At 42.4% G+C, this 25,914-nt stretch overlaps 1 protein-coding gene across 4 annotated transcripts in view; it reads left to right on the plus strand.

The window, feature by feature from the left end:
* Positions 1-25,914, plus strand: part of KCNT1 (potassium sodium-activated channel subfamily T member 1) — a 290,128-nt gene that overhangs the window by 190,043 nt on the left and 74,171 nt on the right. For all 4 annotated transcript variants that reach the window (XM_038744726.1, XM_038744728.1, XM_038744727.1 and 1 more), the window contains 6 exons: positions 6,667-6,766; positions 11,534-11,593; positions 12,480-12,528; positions 19,183-19,242; positions 21,011-21,085; positions 24,279-24,362. In XM_038744726.1, coding sequence (XP_038600654.1) covers positions 6,667-6,766; positions 11,534-11,593; positions 12,480-12,528; positions 19,183-19,242; positions 21,011-21,085; positions 24,279-24,362 — 428 coding nt within the window. The remainder of the gene's footprint in view (positions 1-6,666; positions 6,767-11,533; positions 11,594-12,479; positions 12,529-19,182; positions 19,243-21,010; positions 21,086-24,278; positions 24,363-25,914) is intronic.

A 25,914-nucleotide genomic window follows, 5' to 3' on the forward strand; every position in this document is an offset into this window, starting at 1 on the left:
AAAAATGTTCACTGTTTTTGCAGAGATGACTTAGATGCTCACTTTATTATTTTAATGTCATGGGGTATTGAGCATTTTGTTATTCTTAGGATTTTGTCTTTCTAATTAGAGTAGCCATTTGTCTCCATTCTGTTTCTCAGTCCACAAGGAGAACGTCCAATAGAACCAGTACAAACTGTTCATGAAGAGGGTTTTTACCATTCTTTCCACCTCCTGGTCTCTTAGTTTTCAAGGGTCCCAGAGGGGTGGAGGCAAGAGATCTTGTTGTTTCTTCCTCCTAGGTCTGTTTACCAGCTGGTATCTAATCACCAGTAAAGAAAGACAAGCAGGAGAGGGAAAGTTATTAAGGTCAGAGAGAAGCCTTTGTTAAGAGGGGTTAAAGGCTGCTGAAGTAGGGGAGGTTTTAGGTTAAGGTAACACACACAGTCCTCAACCCTTAGCCATCTCTCATCCCTTCTACAGATTTGACTGCATACCCCGCTGCATTTCCCTCCAAATAAATACTCTTTTTCTCCTCCCCATTCCCCACTTCTTTTTCATACAACATCCCCAGCACTCCAATAGGTACTTGGATCAGTGACCTTGGGCATTTAGTATTCACCCCATAGCACATGTCTAGAAATTATTTATATTAATGTCTGCCTCCTCTAGACTGTAAATTAATTGTGGGCAGGGAATGTGTCTACCAACTCTGTTGTGTTTTACTCTCCCAAGCGCTTATTACAGTACTCTGCACACAGTAAGTGCTCAATAAATATGAAATACCATTGAATGATTGATGTAAAAATGATTAAACCTGCCCATCCATGCACATAGAAGCACCACATCCCTCCACGACAACTCAGAGATGTGAAAAAAAATGGCAGGGTGGATAGAGCTTCTGCCTTGAGCTAAGAGCATCAGAATACAGTAAGAGAGATTCAAGGAAATGAAAAAGGTAAACATGGAATAGCCCATTATTTTAAAATCTCTCTTGTTCCATAGCCCACTTATAGCAAATAATGTCAGGGAGTCTCAGGGTAGGGTTTATTGTTACTCACTACCATCATTAAAGCATTCTTAAGCACTTATTTGTGCATGGCAGTGTGCTAGAAGTTATTCAAAGCTAATTAAAGAGATCCAGGATCTGCCCTCTAGGAGTTAGAACCTAAGGCACACAACACTGAGGGGGAAATGAATTCAAATGGGTAAATATATCCAATCACACGTTTAGGTGATAATTACAAGCAACCTCATGGCTAGGTTAACTCACTAATGGGCTGTTGTTCTTATGACTGCTTGCTATTACTACTACTACTAAGAAGAAGAAGAAGTATTATTAAGCCCTGGGAAATTACCAAACATCATAAAGAATAAAGCCCAAGTTAACATTCCTCCCCCCTGGACTTACTATTAAAATCCATAATAAAGGAAAATGTGCGTGGCTTGGTGGAGATCGGTGACCTGTTTTGGTTTGGGTGCTCTGTTGGAGTTTAATGTTTTTTTCGTAACATGAAAGTAGAAACTTCCCTGACGACTTAGCTGTCGGAATGGAAAGGCAGTGCCACCTGCTGACTCATTTTTATCATCTGGTTGGATTGTTCTGAGTCCTCCAGATTCAAGCTTTTTATCCTGAGCTATTAGATAAATCAGTAGTATTTATTGTGCCCCTAATATGGACAGAAGACTGTACTGAAGAACCTCACCATCATCATCATAATATCAACAATAACAGCATTTATCAAGTGCTTACTATGTGTCAAGCACTGTTCTAAATGCTAGGATAGATGCAAGTTAATCAAATACTTGCTGTGTGGCCTTGGGCAAGCCAATGAACTTTTCTGGGCGTCAGTTCCCTCATCTGCTAAATGGGGATTCAATACCTGTTCTTCCTGCTACTTAGACTGTGAGCATCATGTGGGCCCTGCTTATCTTGTATCTACCCCAGTACTTAGTACAGTGCTTGCCACAAAGTTAGCACTTAACTAATACCATTATCATTATTATCATCATCATTAGGTTGGACACAGTCCTTGTCCAGTATGGGGCTCAAAGTCGAAGTAGGACAGAGAAGTATTTAATCCCTATTTTACAGATGAGGAAGCTGAAACACAGAGAAGTTAAGTGACTTACCCAAGATCACACAGCAAGCAATTGGCAGAGCCTGATCCCTCAGCTTTAAGATAATACCTCTGGGTCACTTTTTCATGGCACAGAGACTACTTACTATTGACATGTCTTGGATGGTTCAACAAATACCCTGTATAAAAACACAAGCTTGAAACTTCTCTAGTCAGAGGCAAGACTAAATGTTTCCTTATCTTCATTCTTCTCAAGTTTCAGACCTAATAGCACACAGTATTATTGTAGCTGTTGGGGATTTCAGTATGGCAGCATGATGTCACTTGGCAATTCCTTTTTAACAGACCTTCGGAAGAGAGGGAAACTGGGTTAACCATGAGACAGGTTGGAATGAACCATGGATTAGAGCTTCTGGCTTGTTTAAACTGCACGTAAATGTTTCATGTAAAATCCAGTGGCAATGAATAATGGAAGCAGCATGACATAGTAGATAGAGCACTGACCTGGGAGCCAGAAGGTCATGGATTCTAATCCTAACCCCGCCACTTGTCCACTGTGTGACTTTGGGCAAGTCACTTCACTTCTCTGGGCCTCAGTTGCCTCATCTGTAAAATGGGGATTGAGATTGTAAACCCCATGCAGGGACAGGGACTGTGTCAACCCGATCTGCTTGTACTCAGTACAACACTTAGTAAAGTGCCCAGCACACAATAAATGCTTAACAAATATTATTATGTTTGCGGAAGAGAAACGAGCTAATACAGAGCAACATTGGCCTTTCCTATAAGTTTGTATTAGACCTCTTCAATCTGTATGTAAAATCAGTGAAAAGGTGGTAGCAAATAATTTTTCAGTTATTTTGAAATTAAGCCTCAGTTTCCTGGAGATGCTGTAATAATATTAGTCCATCCATCCCCAGATTCTTAGTTTCATTATTTCATTTACACCCAATTATTTAAAAACTTAAAAGACAAATTGGGTTTCTCCTTTGTTTAGTCACACATCCAAATTGAACCCTACCCTCCTGAACGATTTTGAACACACGAATAGAAGACTCAAATATGCTGAAATCAATTCTTTCAAGATCCCTATGCCTTTAATATCTTCTGTCCAAGCCACAGTATTAATTTCCTTCTGCCAGACCGTAGAGCCTTTTTAAGTGTTTCTGAATAGGGCAATTGTGAGTGGGGGTTTTTTCCCCCCAATAATATACAAATTTATATTTGGAAGAATCTGGCTATATTTTGTTAAATATTCTATGCTTTAGCCAACTTGAATATTGTGAAATGGAAGACATGCCAAGAGAGGTGAAAAAGCATCAGAGGTAAAAAAAAAAAAAAAAAAGCAGCATCTCAAATGTTCACTCGGACCTCTCAGAACATCACATATCACAAACCGAAAATTCCAGCGTTTTTGAAGAACACTGTATCATATCCCCATGGAATTGTCCATCAGGGAGTCAGACTTAAGAAGTTAAGACACTTTTTTATTGCTTCTTGCTATCCCTGGATAAAGTGACCTTCCCAGGAAGTGGTGGGGGGGGAGTGTTCGGGGAGGTGTGTGTTGGGTGTGTGTGTGTAAGAGAGAGAGAAAGAGTCAGAGCATCCCAGCTGCCAAAGCGGTCCCTTTGAGAATGCTTTGAGAAAGCCTCCCCTCGAGATATGGCTACAAAACACTCACCGCCTGCCTCCTGCTCACCCTGTTAAACCAGCTGGATTTTTCAGAGATTTTATCAAACATCCTGTATCCTGGTCTTGATTGCTTCATGCCTCTGGAGGGGAATAAAGGCATAAGTGGCTTCATGGGATATCTTAGGCGAACTTTAAAATGGAAATAGTGCTTTTTTCCCAACAAGGATTTAGCGATCTGGGATTTGAGAGCTGCCAAAACCATAGGAAGGGAAATAATTACCAAGGGAAATAATTATCCTAGCAGGTGAGGAATCAGATGCCTGAGAAATCAACATCCTGGCAAAGCAAGTGAGATGACTTCAGATCTTTTGAAAGACCCCTTGGAAGTCTGGAAACTTTCCCAAGTGCTTAGTACAGGGCTCTGCACCCAGTAAGCACTTGGTAAATATGATTGATGAGCAAATAGAGGATTTTGTTAATCTCGGGGTATTACTATGCCCTCATTGAGCAGTGTTTGGGGAAGTTCAATAAACCAATGAACAGAGAGAGATGGGCCAAAAAGCAAACCTAGAAGGTGAGACAAACGAGGTTTAGAGAGGAATAAAAGGGATGGAGGGAATGTACTTACAGGAAGGGGCTTTGGGCCTATAGAGGTGGGAGAGTACATATGTGTCAGGGATGGGGGTGAGGAAGGAGAAGGGAAGAAGAGGGAGAGAGAGAGAGAGAGAAGTTTCCCATATTCCTCCATATTCCCTGTAATCACAGACCTGATGTTCTTTTCCCCACACCTCAGCCTCAATGGAGGGACTATAATGGCTACCATTTCATTCATTCATTCATTCAATCGTATTTATTGAGCGCTTACTGTGTGCAGAGCACTGTACTAAGCGCTTGGGATGTACAAGTTGGCAACATATAGAGACGGTCCCTACCCAACAGTGGGCTCACAGTCTAGAAGGGGGAGACAGAAAACAAAACAAAAACAAAACAAAACATATTAACAAAATAAAATAAGTAGAATAAATATGTACAAGTAAAATAGAGTAATAAATGCGTACAAACATATACATATATACAGGTGCTGTGGGGAAGTGGGGTGGGGGGGATGGTCTCATTTCTGAACTGGTCTCATTAAGTCTCATCCAATTTGATTTGGTGGAGGCATAAGTGTTAAGTGCTTACTATGTGCCTTGAGGGCTTAGGAATGAAGGTTTAGTCAAGGAAGGCCTCCTAGAGGAGATGTGCCTTCAGTAAGGCTTTGAAGGAAGGAGAGTGATTATCTGTCTTATGTTAAGAAGCAGGGTATTCCAGCAGGACTTGGGTGGGAGGTCGGCAGTGAGATAAATGAGATCAACAGCAAGCTGGCACTGTAGGAACGAAGTGTATTGGCTGGTCTGTAGCAGGAAAGTAGCTAGGTGAGGTAAGAGGGGCCAAGGTGATTGAATACTTTAAAACCAATGATAAGGAGTTTCCGTTTGATGCAGAGTTGGATGGGCAACCACTGGAGGTTTTTAAGGAGTGGCGAAACCTGGACTGAACTTTTTTGTAGAAAAATGATCTAGGCGGAAGAGTGAAATATGGACTGGAGTGGGGAGACAGGAGAGGGAGGGAGGTCAGCAAGGATGCTGATACAGTAATCAAGGCAGGATAGGATAAGTGCTTGGATTAATGTAGCAACAATTTGGATGGAGGAAAGGACAGATTTTAACAATGTTGTGAAAGTTCAACCGACAGGATTTAGTGACAGATGAAATATATGGGTTGAATGTTTGAGATGAGGTGAGGATAATGCCACGGTTAAAGGCTTGCGAGACAGGAAGCATGGTGGTACTGTTTATAGTGATGGGAAAGTCAGGGAGAGGACAGGGTTAGGGTGGGAAGATGAGGAGTTCTGTTTTGGACATGTTGAGGTGTTGACAGGACATCCAAATAGAAGTTGTCCTGAAGGCAGGAGGAAATGCAAGACGGCAGAACAGAGATCAAGACTACTGATTCTTCTGCCCTGTCAACTTGTGTCACTCAACCATTCTGTCTCCTTCCATATACAAAATGGCACCCAGGGAGTAATGTGAGATATGAAATGATTGGTTCTAAAGAAACTGCCAGTAATACAAATATGAGAACTCACTCTCCTTTTGAAGTTTCTCTGTCAAATTCTAAGACAACTTTCCCCAGTTGAGTTTGGGAAGGAGACTAAAATCATCTTGGTAACCTGCTTCCATTATGTCCTCTCTAATGACTAATGGCAATGTACCTAGCCTTCTTTCCAATGTAGGAGGTGGCTTTCTTTCCTAAGGGTCCTCTGGCTAATCATCTAACATTTGCTTTTGTTTTTTTCATTAGGTATGCCACCATGGTGGCAGTTGGGAGGAGCAGCTGCCCAGACAAGAGTGGAAATGGGCTCAAACATGCTGCTGCATGGGAATATTACCCTGAGAAAATATGGATGTGGATGGGGAAGTTGGAGAGTTCCAGAATCAGTTTCAGCCTTCCCTCCAACTTCCCAGTCCTTTCTGTAGTCTTGGATATCTGTAAGGCTTGGATTCCCTGGGTGCCTTGGGAAATGGCTAGACACTTTTAAAAATATGGTTACTGGCAGCATTGAATATTCCAGAAATAAAGCACTTTATTTGGCTAGGTGGTTCAGGACTCACTATCAGGGTCTGGGAAGAAGGAAAGATCCTTGTCCCTAATAAGTAGTAAAATGAGAAAAAGTGGTTGGAACAGCAGGAAAATCAGTCCCCCTTTCATTAATAAGTGAAGCAACGGTGAATTGATTATAGGGCTAATTCCAGAGTTACTGAAGGAACACACAATGGTGGCTTGGTGTTTTGATATTTGAGGGCTTGAGCCTCTGAACTCAGCGCACTGAGCGTGGGCTTGACTGCCCCTTTCTGGAAACTACCTCATCAGCCTTTCCCTCGGGAAAGTGGGAAACATTGTTTAATGTTTTCCGTGATATTGTCTGTTGCAGGTCTAAGAATAAGGCTATTCAACTTTTCTCTGAAGCTGCTTACCTGCCTCCTCTATATTGTCAGAGTCCTGCTTGATGACCCAGCCAAAGGAATAGGATGGTGAGTTTACACTGCCTGGTAAAGTTGCCTATTTTTATGTAAAGGTTTTTTATATTAATTTTATCTGAAGTAACCTACTATAATCTCACTTTGCACCCTCCATCCCAATAAACCTATTAAAGTCTATGTTTTGGCTTCCAAACATATGATTGCTGTAATTGTCACAATTGCTATGTGAGTTTATTCTTAAATGGCAACTTTTTTCTCACAGATATAAGTGATCCAGGACACAGAAGACTCCAAGGGGAAGGATACTTGAGACAGCAAAGATTGGTAGGGGCTAGAAGGGATTAGGAGAAATAAATAACTGAAGAATGTTTTTCTTGAATGGCATTTGGCAGTCCTGTAGTTGTTTTTGTTTTTGTTTTTTTACAAAGGAGGCTAGTTGAGATTGTTCTTGTAAGTAGAAAAATATTCTGATGGCTATTTGGGAGAAATCTATGATGACAGAATAGTAAATCAGCTGCTTTTGTTTGGTCCCTTGATGTTACTTATCTTGTTCCTATTCATGACAGCTGAAAGAACTTGGGTATACTCATGTACTGAAAGAGTTAGCTCTAGAATTATAACAGGAATGCCATTCTGCCACTGGCCCAGTGGTCCATCCAGGCATGCATTCTGTCCTTGACAATGACATTAAACTCTTGGAGGAATCATTTGATGGTTGACAATCATCCTCATGTACCATCTCAAGCACTTACTTTCCCCTCTTTATCTCTAAATTTCTTTCTAGTAATCCATTACATATCAATCCAATAATTTATACAAATCCCTCTTTCATTCATTCATTCAATCGTATTTATTGAGCGCTTACTGTGTGCTGAGCACTGTACTAAGTGCTTGGGAAGTACAAGTTGGCAACATATAGAGATGGTCCCTACCCAACAATGGGCTCACAGTCTAGAAGAGGGAGACAGACAACAAAACAAAACATGTGGACAGGTGTTGAGTTGTCAGAACAAACAGAATTAAAGCTAAATGCACATCATTAACAAAATAAATAGAATAGTAAATGTGTACAAGTAAAATAGAGTAATAAATCTGTACAAACATACAGGTGCTGTTGGGAGGGGAAGGAGGTAGGGCAGGGGGGATGTGGAGGAGGAGAGGAAAAGGGGGGCTCAGTCTGGGATGGCCTTTTGGAGGAGGTGAGCTCTCAGTAGGAGAGCTCTTATAATTGTAGTATTGTAATTGTAGTATTTGTTAAGTGCTAACTATATGCCTGGCACTGTTCTAAGCACTGGAGTAGATACAAGATAATCAGGTTGGACACGGTCCCTGTACCACATGGGGCTCACAGTCTTAATCCCCATTTTAATAATAATAGTAATTATTATTATTATCATGGTATTTGTTAAGTGCTTACGGTATGCTAAGTACTGTATTAAGCGCTGGGATGGATATAAGACAATCGAGTTGGACACAGTTCCATCCCATGTGGGGCTCACAGTCTCGATCCTCATTTTGCAGGTGAGGGAACTGAGACACAGAGCTGTTAAGTGACTTGCCCAAGGTCACACAGCAGACAAGTGGCAGAACTGGAATTAGAAACCATGTTCTGCCTCTCTAAGCACTTCTAACTTCAAAGCATGGTTCTTCCTTTTTGTGTTGTAGAGTTGGGGATACAGTAATTCCAAGTCTGCCCTCAAATGTCCTTGTGTAAGACTTCAGAACAGAGAAGCAGCATGGCCTAGAGGATATAGCATGAGCCTGAGAGTCAGAAGGTCCTTGGTTCTAATCCCGGCTTACCACTTGTCAGTTGAGTGATCTTTGACAAGTCACTTCTCTCTTCCTCAGTTACCTATCTGTAAATTGGGGATTAATACTGTGAACCCCATGGAGGACAGGGACTGCATCCAGCCTGATTACCTTGCATCTACCCCAGGACTTAATACAGTGCCTGGCACATAGTGAGCACTTAACAAATACCACTCTTAGTAGTAGTAGTAGTAATAATAATAATAATAAAATAGGCTCCTCACTTGGCCTCATTCAAGAATAGAGTCCTAACTTTTTCTATTCATTCTCATTCAGAAGCTTCTCCATTCTTCTCTTCATCTTAGTTTCCCTCCTCCAGGATTAGAGCATCCAGCATCCTTCCTAAAATGTGGCAGCTAGACCTGCCCACGGTGTGACACGTGAGGCCGTGCCAAGGGTGGCAAAGTCTGCTTTTTGTTTTGTTTTCAGTATTTGGGTGACCTTGAGGCTGACACAACTGTACTTGGAGCAACAATTCTGAGCTGTCTTTCCTTAGGTGTGCTCCTTTTCATTTGCTGCCACTGAAGTCATCTGCCATTTTTCAGCTCACTCCCCCAACTTTATGAGATCTCCGTGGAGTTATCCCCATCTTCAAGGCATCACACTCCCCAGGACAGATTTGCCATCTGGCTTCTTGGAGAGTTCATTGCACACTCCCTCCTTTAGGTCATTTATTAAAATCTCTCTGTTCTTGGATGGATCCCTGGAGGCCCCAACAATTTTTCCTTTTTTTTTAATCCTTTAAAATGATAGTTTAACCTTCCCCTTTGTTTCTTAATTAAAATTGGTTTTCTATCCATTTCAAAGCAGTCTTTCAAATCCCATGCTTACTTTTTAGAAAAAGCCTTTGATGTGGGATCTTATCAAATATAATATATGACAATCTAAATACATTATTAAAATCATTCTCCTGTATCCACATCCTTGCTGACCCTTTTATCAAAATGCAAAACATGATTGAGGCACGATTTCCCCTTGCAGAAGCCATATTTCTTTCCCCTAACAGATTGTGTTTTTCTAAATGCTCACCAATTTGAAACATAATTATTGAGTCTGTGAATTTGCCCGGATTCCGAAGTGCCTATTTCTGATTATCCAAAGGAGCTTTCAGACCTCTGAAATTTTATGTCCTCTTTTGACCAAATGTTACTGGAGAGATGACTGGACAAAGAGGTCTTGACCTTGTGGCTTCCAGGGCTAGAAATCCATGGCTTGGCTGTCTTAAATCCTGTGATGAAAGGGGAAAAGTCTTGCCCAGTTTTTCTAGGGTGTCATTCTTGTGAATTTCTCCTAAGGCCCCAGCCCCACTCCCAATCTAGTATCACTCTTATGAGCACAGCTGAGGAGCTTCAGGGAGGCCTGGGGAAGGATTTTGTGACTTTGAGATGATAGTCAACAGTATAACTTTCTCTTTGAGATGATAGTCAACAGTATGGGGAATTTCAGTAAGTACATCTAGAGCTTTCTCCAGATCAGCAAAACCTTAATTACTGAAAATGACAGAAACCCACTACAAAGTTCAGGCTTGGAGAAAGAGGAGTTGAAACCAAAGAAAAGGGGTTTGGGTGAGGGAATGTTAGGCCCCAAAACTTAGACCAATCATTTAGAAAATAAGTACGGAATTTAAGGAACAATAAAATATTTTCTTAGCAATGTACATCTTTCCCCAGTTCCACATACTTGAATATATGTAAAATTCCTCAAAGAGAGGAGATCACATTCAGGTCTAAGATGTAGATTTTTGGGGAGCCATATGGTATTCTTTCTTTTTAGCTTTCCCAGGTTGGCATTTTAAGGAGTTGGCTAAAAGATCAGAATCCCTAAGGATCCCAATGAAAGAGTCAGATCTTGAGGAATAATCTACTTCTCACTACAGTTAGATTGGGTTGGGTGGGGCAGGGAGCATGGTATATATGTGTGTTTGTATATGTATCTCTGTCTATCTTGTTGGCGATCGCAGCCAGAATTAGAAAGTGTTTGGACAGAAGAAAGTTAGTTTGAAGTGATATATCATTTCAGCAGCTTAGTGCTCCTTGAAAGTGCAAATTCTGTTTTGATTTTATATTCTCCATGGATTTGTTTTAGACTGTTAGCCACAAAAATATTAATCATTTTTGCCTTTGCTCCTGAGTGGATATATCTGCCTTGGAGTAAATCGATGACATGCCATTCAGAAGCCCCGCTGCTTGGTGTACATTGGCAATGATGACTTAGATTTTCCATTTGGAATCAAATTTAACCTCAGATATGCATGAAACATTCCCAAATTAAGGACAACCTCCCCTCATTTCCAGCTGTTCCTCAGGCTCCAAAGGATTGAGCTGGTGAATATCTGACCTGATTAACTTGTATCTACCTCAGCACTTAGAAGAGTACCTGACACATATTAAGTGCTTAACAAATACCGTTAAAAAAGATAAGTCAGTTTAAAGATGTGGAGTAACAAGGTGGAGTCTCCACATTCTTTTAATGGTATTTAAGCGCTTACTATGTGCCAGGCAGTGTTCTAAGCACTGGGGTAGATCCAAGCTAATCAGTTTGGACACAGTCCCTGTCACACATGAAGCTCATGGTCTTAATCCCCATGTGACAGATGAGGTAACTGAGGCACAGAGAAGTGAAGTGACTTGTTCAAGATCACACAGCAGACAAATGGCAGAGACAGTATTAGAACTCAGGTCCTTCTGTCTCTCAGGTCCATATTCTGTCCTCTAGACCATGCTGCTTCTGTCCAGCATTTCAGTGACCAACTGCAGCAACTGAACTAGGTCACTCCTGCCAGCATCCCACCAGCTATTGGTCAGGGGTCGGGCAGGAGATTTGAAGTGATCCCTCCTTGGCTTGAATTATTGGGTTAAACTGTTGTGAAATTGGGGAGGGTTGGGGTTGGGGGAAGCCAATGGAGACTGCTTTTTCTTGCCAGTCTCTTATCTTCTTCAACACCTTGGCCTCACCTTCCACTATTATCTGTTTTTTTTTTTCATTTGTCTTCCATGAATCTTCTCTTAGTTGGGGCTGCAAAAAGCAGAATTATACGATATTCAACCAGTCGTCTGCTGAGATAGATTGGTAAGTTGACAATCTTTCATAAATTTGCTAGGGTCACAATTTGCTCCCCAAAATTGCTGGAAAAATCATCCTCAAGGGAAATGAGGTAACTGGCAGATAAGTGGAAGGTTTCAGCAGCGGTTGAAAAAAATGCAGTATCCCAATATCACAACTTGGCCTTTTTAGCAATAGTTTAAACAGACAAAATGTCATTTCAGTGCCTCACTGCACAGAGTATTTCTGATATGCCTAACACTAACCCAGTCAATAAAATAAAGTATAAGAGGTGAGGAAAACAATTTTTCCCCCTCATTTTTCAAGGCTAAAAGGAGCCATTATAGACACATTTCGTTCTGGAATTTCAGTTTTTCATGAAAAACGTTTTTTTTCCACAAAGGGAGCAGGGTTCAAAGCTCAGATTTACACTGCACTTTGGTTGCTGATAGCTGTGCAAATAAGGGCCCATTTTTTCCCAGCCTTTCATCTTCTCGTAGTGGACATGGAGATAGCAAATGCTATTAACATTCTGTACCACTCCCCTAGTATGAATCATTTGGATGAATGGACAAGTATCTGTCTGACACTTTGATTCAACACAAAATAGTTTGTGTTCAGATGACAGTGTTGCATCACTTGTTAGTAGTCATCACCCCTAATCAAGGGTCAGGATCCCCCAAATATGAATAGGGAGTTATGAATGTATGTTTTCCGGCTGTATTTAGACAAGGGACAAAATACAGTTGTTGCTTTCTAGGAAAACTTCCCAGGATATAAATTAAAATAGGAGAGAAACAGTAAGAGAATGTGGTATGTGATTTTTGTCAGATGATGGATAATCTGTTGAAGTATTCTCTAAAATGCTACTTCTTTCTGGGATGACAGCACTTTGAATTGTTTTCTCCCACAGGGCCCCCATCTTATGGGTGGACAGGGAAATGCCACTCTGGGCAATTCAGGTGAGTAACTAAGAAACAAAAAAATCATTCTGCTGAGGGGATGTGATAGACTGCTGAGGTAGGAATAATAGCACTAATTGAGCACCCACTGAGTGCAGTGCACTGGGTAAGCACTTGGGAGGTACAAAATAAGGAAGGGAAATGTCCCTTGCCTACAACAAAGTTACCCACTAATGGAAAAGACACATATAAAATATCTATATAGCAATCAAAATAAATCACTGAATGTAGTTGAAAAGGCATATATATGTATTTGTGTGTATATACACATACGCACACCACATATGGATACACGCACACGTATATGTGCACGTCATATATGTGTGTATCCATATGTGGGTGTGTATTTACACACACACACACACACACACATACACACATATAAAAATACTGAGGATGTGTATGGAGACAGGGACTATGTCCAATATGATGATCTTTTTTCTAACCCAGCACTTAGTACAGGGCTTGGCACATAGTAAATGCTTAACAAGTATTACTATTATTATTATTGTTATTATTATTATCATCTAAGTGCCAGAAATGGCTTATGGATTTATGCAACTTGGAGTGCTGTGAGTTATTTAAGGAAGGCTTTTTGTAGAAGGTGGAATTTCAGGAAGAGGATGAATTTGAGGAGGGCTGTGGTTAATAAGATTAGTTTGGGTGGAACAAAGAGAAACAGTTGGGGAAAATGAGGCAAAGTGAGCAGATATATAGAGTGAGGTTAAGTCTGGTGGTTAGCCTTGTAGCTGACTGTAAGGAGTGTTTACTTGATATGGAGGAAAATGAGAAGCCAGGGGAAGTTTTTGAGGAATGGGGAGATGAGGACCAAGTAATGCTTTAAGATGATTTATGTAGTAGTGTGTAAAAGAAATTGGGATGGAGAGAGACTGGTCCCTGCTGAGACCAGGAAAGCAGTCTTGCTATGCTATGACCAGAGCTTGTACAAGGGTGATAACTGTTGGTGGGAACAGGAAAAGAGGCTCTGGAAGATGCTATTTAGGAAGAACCAGCAGGATTTGGAAGCAGATTGATTGTGAGATTTGAAGAACAGTGAGGAGTTGAGAATCAATCAGTGGATTTATTGAGCTCTTACTCTATGCACTGTATTAAATACTTGGGAAAATACAATACAGCACTTTTAGCAAACACGATCCCTGCACACCTGACATGGAGATTGCAGGATTCTGGGACAAGAAGGATGATGGTGATATCAACTGAAATTGAGAATTTCAGAGGAATGGGTTTAGGAGGGCAGGTGAGTAGCTCTGCTTTAGATGTGTTGAGTTTGAAGTGCTGGTGTCACATTCAAGCAGCGATGTCTTAAAAACAAAAAGAGATGTAGGATTGCAGTTGAGATGAGAGGTCAGGGCTAGGAAGATAGATTTAAGAGTCTGCACAGAGATAGAGCTCTGTGAGCTATGTGTGAGTGTTGAGTGAGATGAGTAGGGTACCCAAAACACAGCCTTTAGAATGCCCTCAATAAGAGGATGAGGCCTAGTGGTGTTTCCAAGAGAAAGGAGTATTCCACAGTGTCGAGGAGGATCAGGACAGATTTTAGCCTTTTGGATTTGGCTGTAAGGAGGTCATTGGTGACCTTAGTAAACACAGACTTGGTGAGTGAAAGAGATGAACAACCTGTCTTAGTTGGTCACGGAGAGAGTTGGTGGAAAGGAAATTAGCAATGGGTGGGTATAACCTATTCCAGAAGTTGAGCTATGAATAGGATCTTGGAAATGGGTAATAAATGGAGAGGTCTGTGGGATCAGAGGAGGGCATCTTTTAGTATAGGGAGAATTGGGCATGTGTGAAAGCTGAGGGAAAGGAGCCACTGGAGAGTAGGAGGTGGAAAAGAGCAGTGAGGTGAAAAGAGTGGGACAAGTAGTTTTAGGAGAGGAGAAGGGTTAGAGTCAGAAGCACAAGTAGAGCAGCTGGATTTAGAGAGAGGTGGAGGCCTCCTCTTTAGAAGCAACTGGGGAACAGGAGAAAGACACAGAAGCAGTTGTAAAGTGGTGGGTTGTGGGGGACTTTGGAAGTTCACACCTAATACATTGACAGAGGAATAAAGAGAATTGAGATTGGCAGAGAGGGGTGAATTGAGGGCGTGTATTGTGGCATCTAGGGATGGGAGTGCTGTCAGAGAATCCAGAAGCAGGGAGAGAGCCTAGGGTAAATGGAGTGGGTCTAGAACACAGAGGTTGCGGTAGGAACTGAGGATTGCGTATAGGGAACGGGCTGTGGGTGAGGGGATGGGTTAGAAGATTGTGGTCAGAAAGTGGTAGGTCAGAGTTGGTGAAGTTATAAATGAGGGATTGTTTCAAGATGCTTAGGTCAGGCATGTGTCTTGTGCTGGCCAGTGACTGAGATGGGGTCCAGGGAGAGGTTGGAGGAGTTGAGAGATGAAAGGAAGCTGGTGGCTGGGGCATGAAAGGTATCAATAAAAAGAAATTGAACTCCCCAAGAATCAGTGTAGGAGAGAGAAGTGAGATCAGTAAGGAGAGGCAAGCAGCAAAATTAGCAAAAAGTGCAGAGGTGGGACCAGGAGGTTAGTAATAACAATTCATAGTAATTGTGGTATAAGTTAAGCACTTACTGTGCCAAGCACTGTACTAAGCACTGGGGTAGATACAAGATCATCAGGTCCCACATGGAACTCACAGTCTAAATAGGAGGGAGAACAGGTATTGAATCTCCAGTTTGCACATGAGGGAACTGAGGCCCAGCGAAGTTAAGTGACTTACCCAAGATCACACAGCAGATATATGGTGGAGATTGGAACCCATATCCTTCTGACTCCCAGGCTTGGGCTCTCTTTATTAGCCATGTTGCTTCTGGTAAATGACAGCAATTAGTAACTTAGAGAGTGGTTGAGATGAATGTTCATTTCCCCATGAGATGGGTTAAATCGGGTGAAGAAGAAACCCCGTCAAGAGAGAGCAGCAGGGGAAACAGTGTCATCAAGCAAGAACCAAGCATCAGGATAAGTCCATGTGGGCTAGGGTAGGTCAAGGATGAAGGGGTTTGCCTATCATGAAATGGAGATTCCACAGACCACAATGGAATTGAGTGTGGGAGAGGAGATAGAATGTCTGGAAAGGCGATGTCAGCCTCTCCAGTCCATACTTCACTCTGCTGCCTGGATCATTCCAAAAAAAATGTCCTGTGCATGTCACCCACTCAAGTGCCTCCAGTGGTTGCCCATCTATCTCCAGGTCAAGCAGAGACTCCTTCCCATCAGAGTCAAGGCACTCGATCAGCTCTTTCCCCCTTAATTATCCTCACATCTCTCATACTACAATCCAGCCCACACACTTCACTCCTCTTTCACCTACCTTCTCACTGTACCTTGCTCTCACCTCACCTGCCGTGAATCCACCTTGCATCCTCCCTCCTACCTGGAACTCCCTCCCAACTACGTATCGTCGACCCCCGGCCCACGTCCTCCCCTTGGCCTGGAATGCCTTCCCTCCACACATCCGCCAAGCTAGCTCTCTCCCTCCCTTCAAAGGCCTACTGAGAGCTCACCTCCTCCAGGAGGCCTTCCCAGACTGAGCCCCTTCCTTCCTCTCCCCTTCCTCCCCCTCCCCATCCCCCCACCTTACCTCCTTCCCCTCCCCACAGCACCTGTATATATGTTTGTACATGTTTATTACTTTGTTTTATTTGTATATATTTACTATTCTATTTATTTTACTTTGTTAATATGTTTTGTAGTCTGTCTCTCCCTTCTAGACTGTGAGCCCATTGTTGGGTAGGGACCGTCTCTATATGTTGCCAACTTGTACTTCCCAAGTGCTTAGTACAGTGCTCTGCACACAGTAAGTGCTCAATAAATACGATTGAATGAATGAATCTGACAGACCAGCACTCTCCACATCTTGAAAGCCCTACTGAAATCATATCTCCTCCAGGAAAGCTCTCAACTCCCCAACCCTATTTTCCCTCCCTGCTGACTCTCCTATGCACTTTATCCCACCCCCTAAACACTTAGATACACTCCCACAGCCCCCTTCCCATACATAGCACATATGTACATATTCCTATATTCTGCTGCTTCCCTTATGTGCAATTTACTTTAGTATCCCTCTCCCTTATTAGTCTATGAGCTCTTTAAGGGTAGGGATCATGTCTACCAACTGTATTATATTGCATTCCCCCAAGCACTTAGTGCATTGCTTGGCACAAAGTAAGCATTCAATCAATGTCATTGACTGGGGATACAAGGTTTCAAAGGGAAGAAGTTGTAAGGGCAGGAGGCCTCACGGGGGCAGTGGGAAAAAATAACAGGGATGGGGATGAAGCCCCAGAATAGGGATGGGATGATGTGAGGCAGACCATCAGCATTATGGTGTTTGTCTGTGGATGTCTTCTCAACATTCTCTAGGGGTTTACCTATATCTGTCCCCCGCCAAAAGCCATGGAATTGATTCAAAAACTGGGTTCAGGAGTAAGGGAGAAATTTCATTATGGACATTTTACAAAAGTATTCATAACTGTGTTCTATACCAAGGTCAATGTGTCCCTCAGACACTGGCCAACATGTCTTTGAGAGCTCTCTGGATTCTTGGAGTCACTGTCAAGTAATAGGAATATCCTGGTTAGGTTTCTTTTGTGGGGAAAGGAACTATACAGATCCTTTGTCTGCTCTCTGTTTGTCCTACTGTTTCTCCACAGTTCTCAGAGCTGAATGACCTGCAGATTGTGTTGGCCTGACAATCCAGATCCTGTTCTGTTCGCCACTTAATTGGCCCAAGCCAAATCCCAGAACTAGGACCAGAATGGGAACAGACTAATGGAGACTCACACTAATGGAGACTTGCAGCGGTTACTGGGACTTGTTTTAACAACAACAATAATAATAATAATAGTATTTAAGTGCTTACTATGTGCCAAGCATTGTTCTAAGCACTGGAGAAGATACAAGATAATCATGTCATCCCACGTGGGGCTCACAGTCCTAATCCCCATTTTACAGATGAGGCACAGAAGTGAAGTGACTTGCCCAAGGTCACACAGCAGACATGTGGCGGAGCCAAGATTAGAACCCACATCCTCTGGCTCCCAAGCCCTTGCTCTTTCCACGAAGCCACGCTGCTTGTTTTCCTAGAAGACTCTGGAGACCCCATTGTACATTATGCACTGTGCCCTAGTGATCCCTCAGCAGTCCTTCCCAACTGAACCTGGCCTGACACTAGGAGAAGGGCAGAATGCAGGAATGTGGTGAATATTTATATGGCCAGATCCACCCTGGTTTTCCTGAGGCTGGACTGATCTGAGCAGGACTCTAAGGGATGTCACTTTGTCACCAAGTTACCCTGGGAGTCCTGCATCTCATACATCTCTTTAGCCTCCTTATGCCTATTTCCCCACATGTAAAACAGGGAGAATAATCCTTCCTTCTCTGCCTCCCAAATATCTTGTGAGATCCAGGAAGATAATGAAAATGTTTTAGCTCTCCAGGGGGAGGTTGCTAACACAACCAATATACTAGCCTAACTACTTATCCGAAAGGAAATTTCTCTGGGATGTTAAGGAATTGATTCCTGCTTGAATGCCAGTTTGTCCCTCTGTAATGCCTTAAAACACTAAAACGATATGCTGCATCAACCTCCTCACTGACCTCCCTGCCTCTAGCCTCTCTCCACTCCAGATCGTCTTTCTAAAGCCACCTTCAGCACATGTCTCCAAAATCTTCAAAAGTTGCTCATTCTTATCAGCATCAAACCAGAACTCCTGACCTTTGGCTTTGTCACTCATTCATCTCTCTCCCCATTAGTCATCCTCCCTTCTCTCCCACTATATTTCAGCTTATGCATTTCATTCTTCTCAAGCTAATCTACTCACTGTGTCTCATTCTCATCTCTCCTGCTGCCATCCTCATGCACGTGCTCTCCCTTCTTCCTTGGAACTCCCTCCCCTTTCACATCTGGCAGACCACAGCTCTCCCCAACTTCAAATCCCTTCTGAAATCACATCGCCTCTAGGAGGCCATAGCAACAGTAATTAAGTTTTTTGTTAAATACTTGCTACTGGGCAAAGTACTAGTCCAGGTGCTGAAAAAGAAATACAGGGATGAAACATAACAACAGTTCCTGGACCTCAGGGGGCTCACAGTGCAAAAATGAGGAAGAAATGGAAGTGGGAGGGTTAGAGTTAGCCATATAAGGAAAAACAAGCAAAATTACCAAAGACAAAAACTAGGACAAACATTAAAAAAGCAGAAGTATTTCAAGCTTCTCACAGTTTACCTAATTAATTCCTCATCTCTCTGCCTTTTATCCCCCTCAAATGCCTCTTCAGAACTTCTGTGTCTCCCAAGCACTTGGGTATTTACACAGTGTAACATTTGTGTACATATCTTTACACACCATTGTTTCCTCCTATCCACAATTCATTTTACTATTTCCCCTGCTAAATTATAAATTCCTTGAAAGCAGGTGGAATATCTGCTAATTCTATTGGACTCCCCCAAGCACTTGGCACAGTGAAGTGCACACTATAATACTATTGACTGATGGATTTTGGCCTATCTCCTCTTCATGTGTGTCGCTACAAAATGCTCAACCAGTTAAATCTCTCACATTTAAAATCTCTCACATTTATGTGACTGTTTCCTCCAATTCTCTTAAAGCTCATTCTTTCATGACTTTTCAGGTGATAGTGGCTCTGATAAGTTTTCTTGAGACGATGCTCCTCATCTATCTCAGCTATAAGGTAAGACCCCACCAAGGGTCTCTCTCATTTCTTTGCTCAGCTGTTTGGGGATTGGGGACACCATTTAGCCATGTCCCAGGCTCATCTGGCTATTTCCTTTGAAGAAATGGAGCCCAGGATATTGATCGGAAATACCCTTTGAGCCAAACAGTACACCTACAAGTACTTTTAGAAACATTGACTGGGCTTTGGATAGGGAACACAGAAGTCGTTTTAGTATTCTGCATCATTTTTTCCTGCTTTACTCCGAAACAGGCAAAATAAAATGTGTTTTATTTCCCTTCCTCAGGACCTGAAATTTTTCAGCTCCCTCCTGTCAAAATTCTACAAACCTTAGACTAATTTTCAATACAACACCAAGTCTATTTACCAGTCTCCGAGTCTCTGGTGCAGGAAAAATATGTGTATAGCTCCTTTTCCTGATGTTTGCTGCAAAGGATGTTCCAACTATCAAACAGGAATAGTTTTTTCTTTCCACTTATTAAATCAAATTCTAGATCTAAATCCAGGCCCTTATAGGCTGAAGCACTGAAAAGCTTGGCAAGGCAAAGGCACAGAAAGACAAGATTGACATTGTAGAGTTATGAAGGGTGGGAGAAAAGGTGAACACAACTGTTTTCCACCAAATCCCAAACCACCAGGATGAGGGGGCATTCATTGAAACTTAAAGGGGGTAGGTTTGAAATAAAAGGAAATAAGCCTTCCTGCCAGGGATGGGAAACATGTGGAATTTGATACCTCAGGAAGTTGTGCAGGCTGAAAATATCAGTAGCTTCAAGAGGGATTTGGATAAATTTGTGGATGAGAAATCCGTAGCAGGTTAGTAGAAGCAAAGTTAGGGATGTTAGAAGACCTAGTCCAACCTTAAAGGTAGAAGTAAGAAAGGCCAACCCTCAAATTGTTCCTCCCAGCATCCTTTGGGTGCACCTCTAATAGAGAGAATCTTGGGCTAGATTGACCATAGATCTGATCTTGATGGCCCTACCAATCATGGTTTTATGTTTCATTTTCTTTAGCATCTTCACTCTCTCTTCTTATTGTCCTTTCTTTCTGCCCCTTGATTCAAAGAGAGCCCAACATCCCAAACCAAAATTTGCTGATATTGTTTGTGTTTATGTGTGTGCGCAGTGTACTGAAACCTGAACACTCAGGACAGGGATTCTGTTAAGATCATTTCCCGCATCTGGTTGTATTTCTTATTTCAGATTCCTAAATCCAAACAGGCTTGTCCTGCGACTGCTCACCTTTCTGGCTAGCGTTTGAGAGCCGTGAAGGGCAGATCCATTGTCTTGGATTTGAAAATGTCTGAAATCCAGGAGTAGATCCTTTGTGTCTATCAACTCTGTTTATATTGTACTCTCCCAAGTGCTTAGTACAGTGCTCTGCACACAGTAAGTGCTTGATAAATTTGATTGATTGATTTTCCACTGGAAGGAGGGACTGTCAAACTGAGGAGAAATAAGTAAGTGACTCAATGACAGGAATAAGGGATCCAATGACTTAGAAGTTAAATACGTCTTTTCAGGGCCTCTCCCAGGTTGACTGAAGTGGAGCTGGAGGGTGTTTTCTCCTCTCACCTGCTGACTTTTGTCCTGGGCAGAGTTGACTTCAGAGACACCTCTCCAACTACATTTTTACCTCCACCACTCTTGGCACTGCTTTCAGTGCATCACATAGAAGGCTTGCTCATTATTAGAGACAATTTCCCTGCACTAGGATATTTCCAGCATTTCATGATCTCTCTCTAAAATCTTTTTTTTCTCCATAGGGAAACATTTGGGAACAGATATTTAGGGTTTCTTTTATCCTGGAAATGATCAACACCGTGCCCTTCATCATTACAGTAAGTGTTTTCCATTTCCTCTCTAGGTAAATACTTGAGCTGCACAACATCAACACTTTGGGATTAAAATGGAGTAAGACAGTTTGGCACCCAGATTTTACAGAATTGGCTATAGAGGGCTTGGCCTGTCTGATGTTCCTATAGTCGCACCTGATGGGTATTACATTGCTGCTGCTGCTCCTGGTGACAAAAACCATGGGAAGCAGCTTGGCCTAGTGGAAAGAGCATGAGCCTGGAATCAGAAGACCTAAGTTCTAATCCCAGCTGCACCACATGTCTGCTGTGTGACCTTGGACAAGTCACTTAACTTCTCAGTGAACTCATCTGTAAAATGGGGATTAAATCCTCTTCCTTATGACTTAGACTGTGAGCTCCATGTGGGACAGGGATTGTGTCCAATCTGATAATCTTCTAAGTACCCCAGTGCTTAATACAGTTCCTGGCACATAGTAAGCACTTGAAAAGTATCATAAAATAGGACCCACTCCGAGGCATTGCACATCTGTTGTTCGTAGACTTCCCCTAGGTTCATTTCTTTCTTGCTGGTGGATGTGGAAGGGCCCTAAGGGAGAGTTTTGATGGAAAAGAAATTTAGTCTGGTGGGGCTGGGGATGATGGGGTCCCTGATCTCCAGTGGAATATTTAAGTTCATTTGGAGCTAAGACACTTTCTCTACTGTTTCTCTGACTTGGTCTAAACCAATAAATATTTGAACTCAGGCTCCACTCTGATGATGGGGAATGGTACCTTTGGCTCATATTATTTCTGACTATGTAAGAGCTGTCTTGCATTTCTGATCCATTCAGTCATATTTATTGAGCACTTACCGTGTGCAAAAGCACTGTACTAAGCACTTGGGATAGTACAGTATAACAGCAAACTGACACATTCCCTGCCCACAACGAGGTCTAGAGGGGGAGACAGACAATATAAATTAATAAATAAATAAATTAGAGATATATACATGTGTGCTGTGGGGATGGGAGGGAGCAAGTCAGGGTGACACAGAAGGGAGTGGGAGAAGGAGAAGAGGAGAGGAGGGATTAGTCAAGGAAGACTTCTTGGAGGAAATAGTGACTTATGGGGTAATCCAACCCACAAATCCTCCAATATGTTTTGTGCCCATTTTGCTCATTTTGTCTGGGTTGCCTGGCAGAAAATACTCAACATTTTCAATAAAGTAACAAGCGTATGGCTTGTTTATAATCACTGAACTATGACAGTGGTGGCAAATCTCCAGAACTGAAAATATGTCTGATGACCCCACAAGTAAATACAGGGTTATATCTGATGTTTATGCATAAGAACATAGGACCAACTGCAGTGCCCCGATGATATCATGGGGTCCACATGGTCTGGTAAATTCCTCTTAGTAGCAACAGGATGTTTAGAGGATCCATGAGGTAGTGCAATATTTTACTTCTATCCCCATGGTCCCCAACCCTACCTAACTTTTCCATTTTGCAACCTGTAATGGACCTCTCATCAATCAGTGTATCCAAATTCCTCTTGAACCTCCTGATCATTTAGACTCTACATCTTATTTTGAAAATGAATTCCTCATGCTTATCACATGCTGAATTAAAAAATGTTTCCTTTTGTTGGCCAACCATCTACCTAACCACTGTAAGTCTGTATTAAATCAGAATAGAAGCACCAACAGGTATTGAATCCCCATTTTACAGATAAGGAAACTGAGGCACGGAAAAGTTAAGTGATTTGCCTGAGATCACACAGCAGTCAAGGGGCAGAGCTGGGATTAGAACCCAGGTCCCCTGATTCCAGGCCCATGCTCTTTCCACTGGGCCACACTGGTTCCCATGATTCTTGTCATTCATTCATTCAATCATATTTATTGAGTGCTTACTGTGTGCAGAGCACTGTACTAACAGCAGCAGTAATATGACACCCATGGGGAATTTAGGAAGGTGGGATGGGCCAAGCCCCTTGCAGCCAGTTTTGTAAAATCTGAGGGCCAAACTACCTTCTGCCATTTTACACCCAAAGTGTATCAAGTTTCTCTTTTTAGCCACTCTGGCTCTGGACCGAGGAGGTGGAAGCCCTTCTCCCTCAGTAGGAATCCCGGCCAGTCCTGGCTCGGCCTCCCTTTTAGGTAAGGGTGGTGCCTCAGTGGTGCAGAGCAAAATGTGGGAGCTGCTGGCACTGAGGACTTTTTAATCTCCACCTCATCCCCCCTGGCATCTCTTGGTGTCACGGTCAGAGCTAGAGTCCTGAACTCAGTGGTCCTAACCCAGGATGACAATGCAGGTGGTCTTTATAGAAGCCCACAGGGATGTCTGTGCATGTGACCTTCGCCATGCTCCCAGCCCTACCACCACACTTTATGTGGCCAAAGCCCTTTCATGCCAGAGGAAAAATAATAATTACGGTCATTATAAAACACCTGCTATGTGCCAAGCACTATACCAAGTGCTGGGATAGATATAAGCAGTGTGAGAAGCAGCGTGGCTCAGTGGAAAGAGTCAGAGAGGCTTGGGAGTCAGAGGTGGTGGGTTCTAATCCTGGCTCTGCAATTTACCAGCTGTGTGACTTTGGGCAAGTCACTTAACTTCTCTGTGCCTGTTACCTCATCTGTAAAATGAGGATTAAGACTGTGAGCCCCACGTGGGACAACCTGATTACCTTGTATCTACCCCACTGCTGAGAACAGTACTTGGCACATAGTAAGTGTTTAAGAAATACCATATTATCATTATAAGATAACCAGGTCAGACACAGTCCTTGTCACACATGGGGCTCACTGTGTAAATGAGAGGGAGAACTGGTATTTTATCCCCAGCCTACAGATGAGGAAACTGAAACTCAGAGATATTAAGTGATTTGTCCAAGATCTCACCACAGGCACTTGGAGGTGGGATTAGAACACAGGTCTTCTGACCACCAGGCCCGAGGAAGGAACACGTCAGGAATCCTTTTAGGCCAGACCTGGCTCTGTACAAGGTGGGAAAATGTGTGATCCAAATATCCACTTACCTAAGAGGCTATGCTCTGATCGAAATGGAATGAACAGAACTGATAGGGAGAGGAGTTTGAAGTAATAAAGATCACTGTCCATTTTGTTTCCCTTGCATAAGTCCGTTTTGCATGGCTGCTTTCTCCTTTGTCACACATTACAATAAAAATGCAGGTTTGGGTATTTCAAGTCACACTGACCATTACTCTGATTTCCTAGATATTCTGGTCCCCTTTACGGAATCTCTTTATCCCCGTTTTTCTGAACTGCTGGCTGGCCAAGCACGCCTTGGAAAACATGATTGTAAGTATCCAAAGAATGTACCTCCTTCCCAAATGAAATGGGTAGAATATACTAAACCCTGCTTCCATTTACCTCTTCCATTCTGTAATATGAATCTTGTAATCAATGTGACAAAAAAATCCTCTTTATAAAAAAATGGCAAGGGCCAATTTGTAGTTGGTGGAGGGAGGAGGGTTGTCTCTATGGGAATATGTTGTGGGGAGTGTATTAAATTAGGCAGCAGGTTACAAGAACCAATGGAAGAGTGTGTGAAATTGAATTTATGTTATAAAGAGATTTGTTATCAAAAGATTTTACTGGATCATAGATTGAAAAATTTCATTTTGAAAAAAAGATAGCATAAATCAACAATTAAGCTTACAATGGTATTTCCCAACCTGCCCTCCTCCAAGGCAAGGACATGGGTAGAAAAACAAACTACACTTTGCAGGCTTCCCCATCATGTCTTTTCAACCTCTTTCTCAACATGGGTGAGGGGGTAACACAGCATTTTGGTGAAGCTGTCTTCAAACTCTTCCCAGGATTTTTTCAATCTTGTTTCTGGTACTTTATAAGCCAGTCACTTTGTAGCTTTTCCTTTAAGCCCAGGAATGAAGGATGAGTAAATAATATGAATGAGCTCCCAGAAGTGAGTCTAGAGATCTTTTGCTGAACATGATCAATGAGAAGATAATTGTTAAATAATTGGTTAGGTTTCTTCAATGAAAACTGAACCCAGGAAAAACCCTGGTGTATATTTGGCACATGAATTTCTTGGCCAAATATGATCTTGGGACTGGGAGGATAGGTGTTGTTGGAAAATAATCCTGCAGGCTAAGGAGCAGGGAGCATCTTGGTGAGATACAAAGGTGAAATCTGCAGACTGTTAGTCTGGGAGAGAGGTAAAGGCTAAGTGTGTTTCTTAAAAAGGAGGCAGCCCTGGAAACACAAAAATAAAATAAAATATTCTTCTGTGAGAGAGGCCAACCAAGCTTAGGTCGATCAATCAGTCATTTATGAAGCATTTACTATGTGCAGAGTACTGTACTAAGCACTTGGGAGAGTACAGAATAACGGAGTTGGGAGACAAGTCTAGAGGACAAGCTTACAGACAGATAGATGACTCACTTCTAACTGTTCCATTCTGCCCTAGCTTGAGGTGATGTTTTCATAAATGCACTAGCTGATAGTTCCCCACACATCGCTTGCCAAAGGCGATGCTGGGGAGAGCCAGCAAAGAGGTGTTTGAAAATGAGGAGAAGCTCTCCCACTAAATCCAGTGCTCTGAACAATGCAAGTGCTCAATAAATGACTCTAATAGAATGATTGAAGGGCCAGGGAGAGACCAAACTGTAGGACAGCCAGCTCTTGAAGGCTGAGTCTCTCTCTCCTTGGAGCTCCCCTAGGCCGGCAGGTTGGATGTGGACTGCTGAAGAAATCCTAACACGTTCCCAGGAGTTTCTGATGACCAGCCCACCTTCTTGGTGATTTAATATGTTGCACTGTAGTTTTGAGAATAAAGGCAATTCAGGATACTGGGTAAAGCAGCTGGGAACCTTTGGTTATGTATAGG

This window comes from Tachyglossus aculeatus, chromosome 4, assembly GCF_015852505.1.
Source record: "Tachyglossus aculeatus isolate mTacAcu1 chromosome 4, mTacAcu1.pri, whole genome shotgun sequence".
NCBI lineage: Eukaryota > Metazoa > Chordata > Mammalia > Monotremata > Tachyglossidae > Tachyglossus > Tachyglossus aculeatus.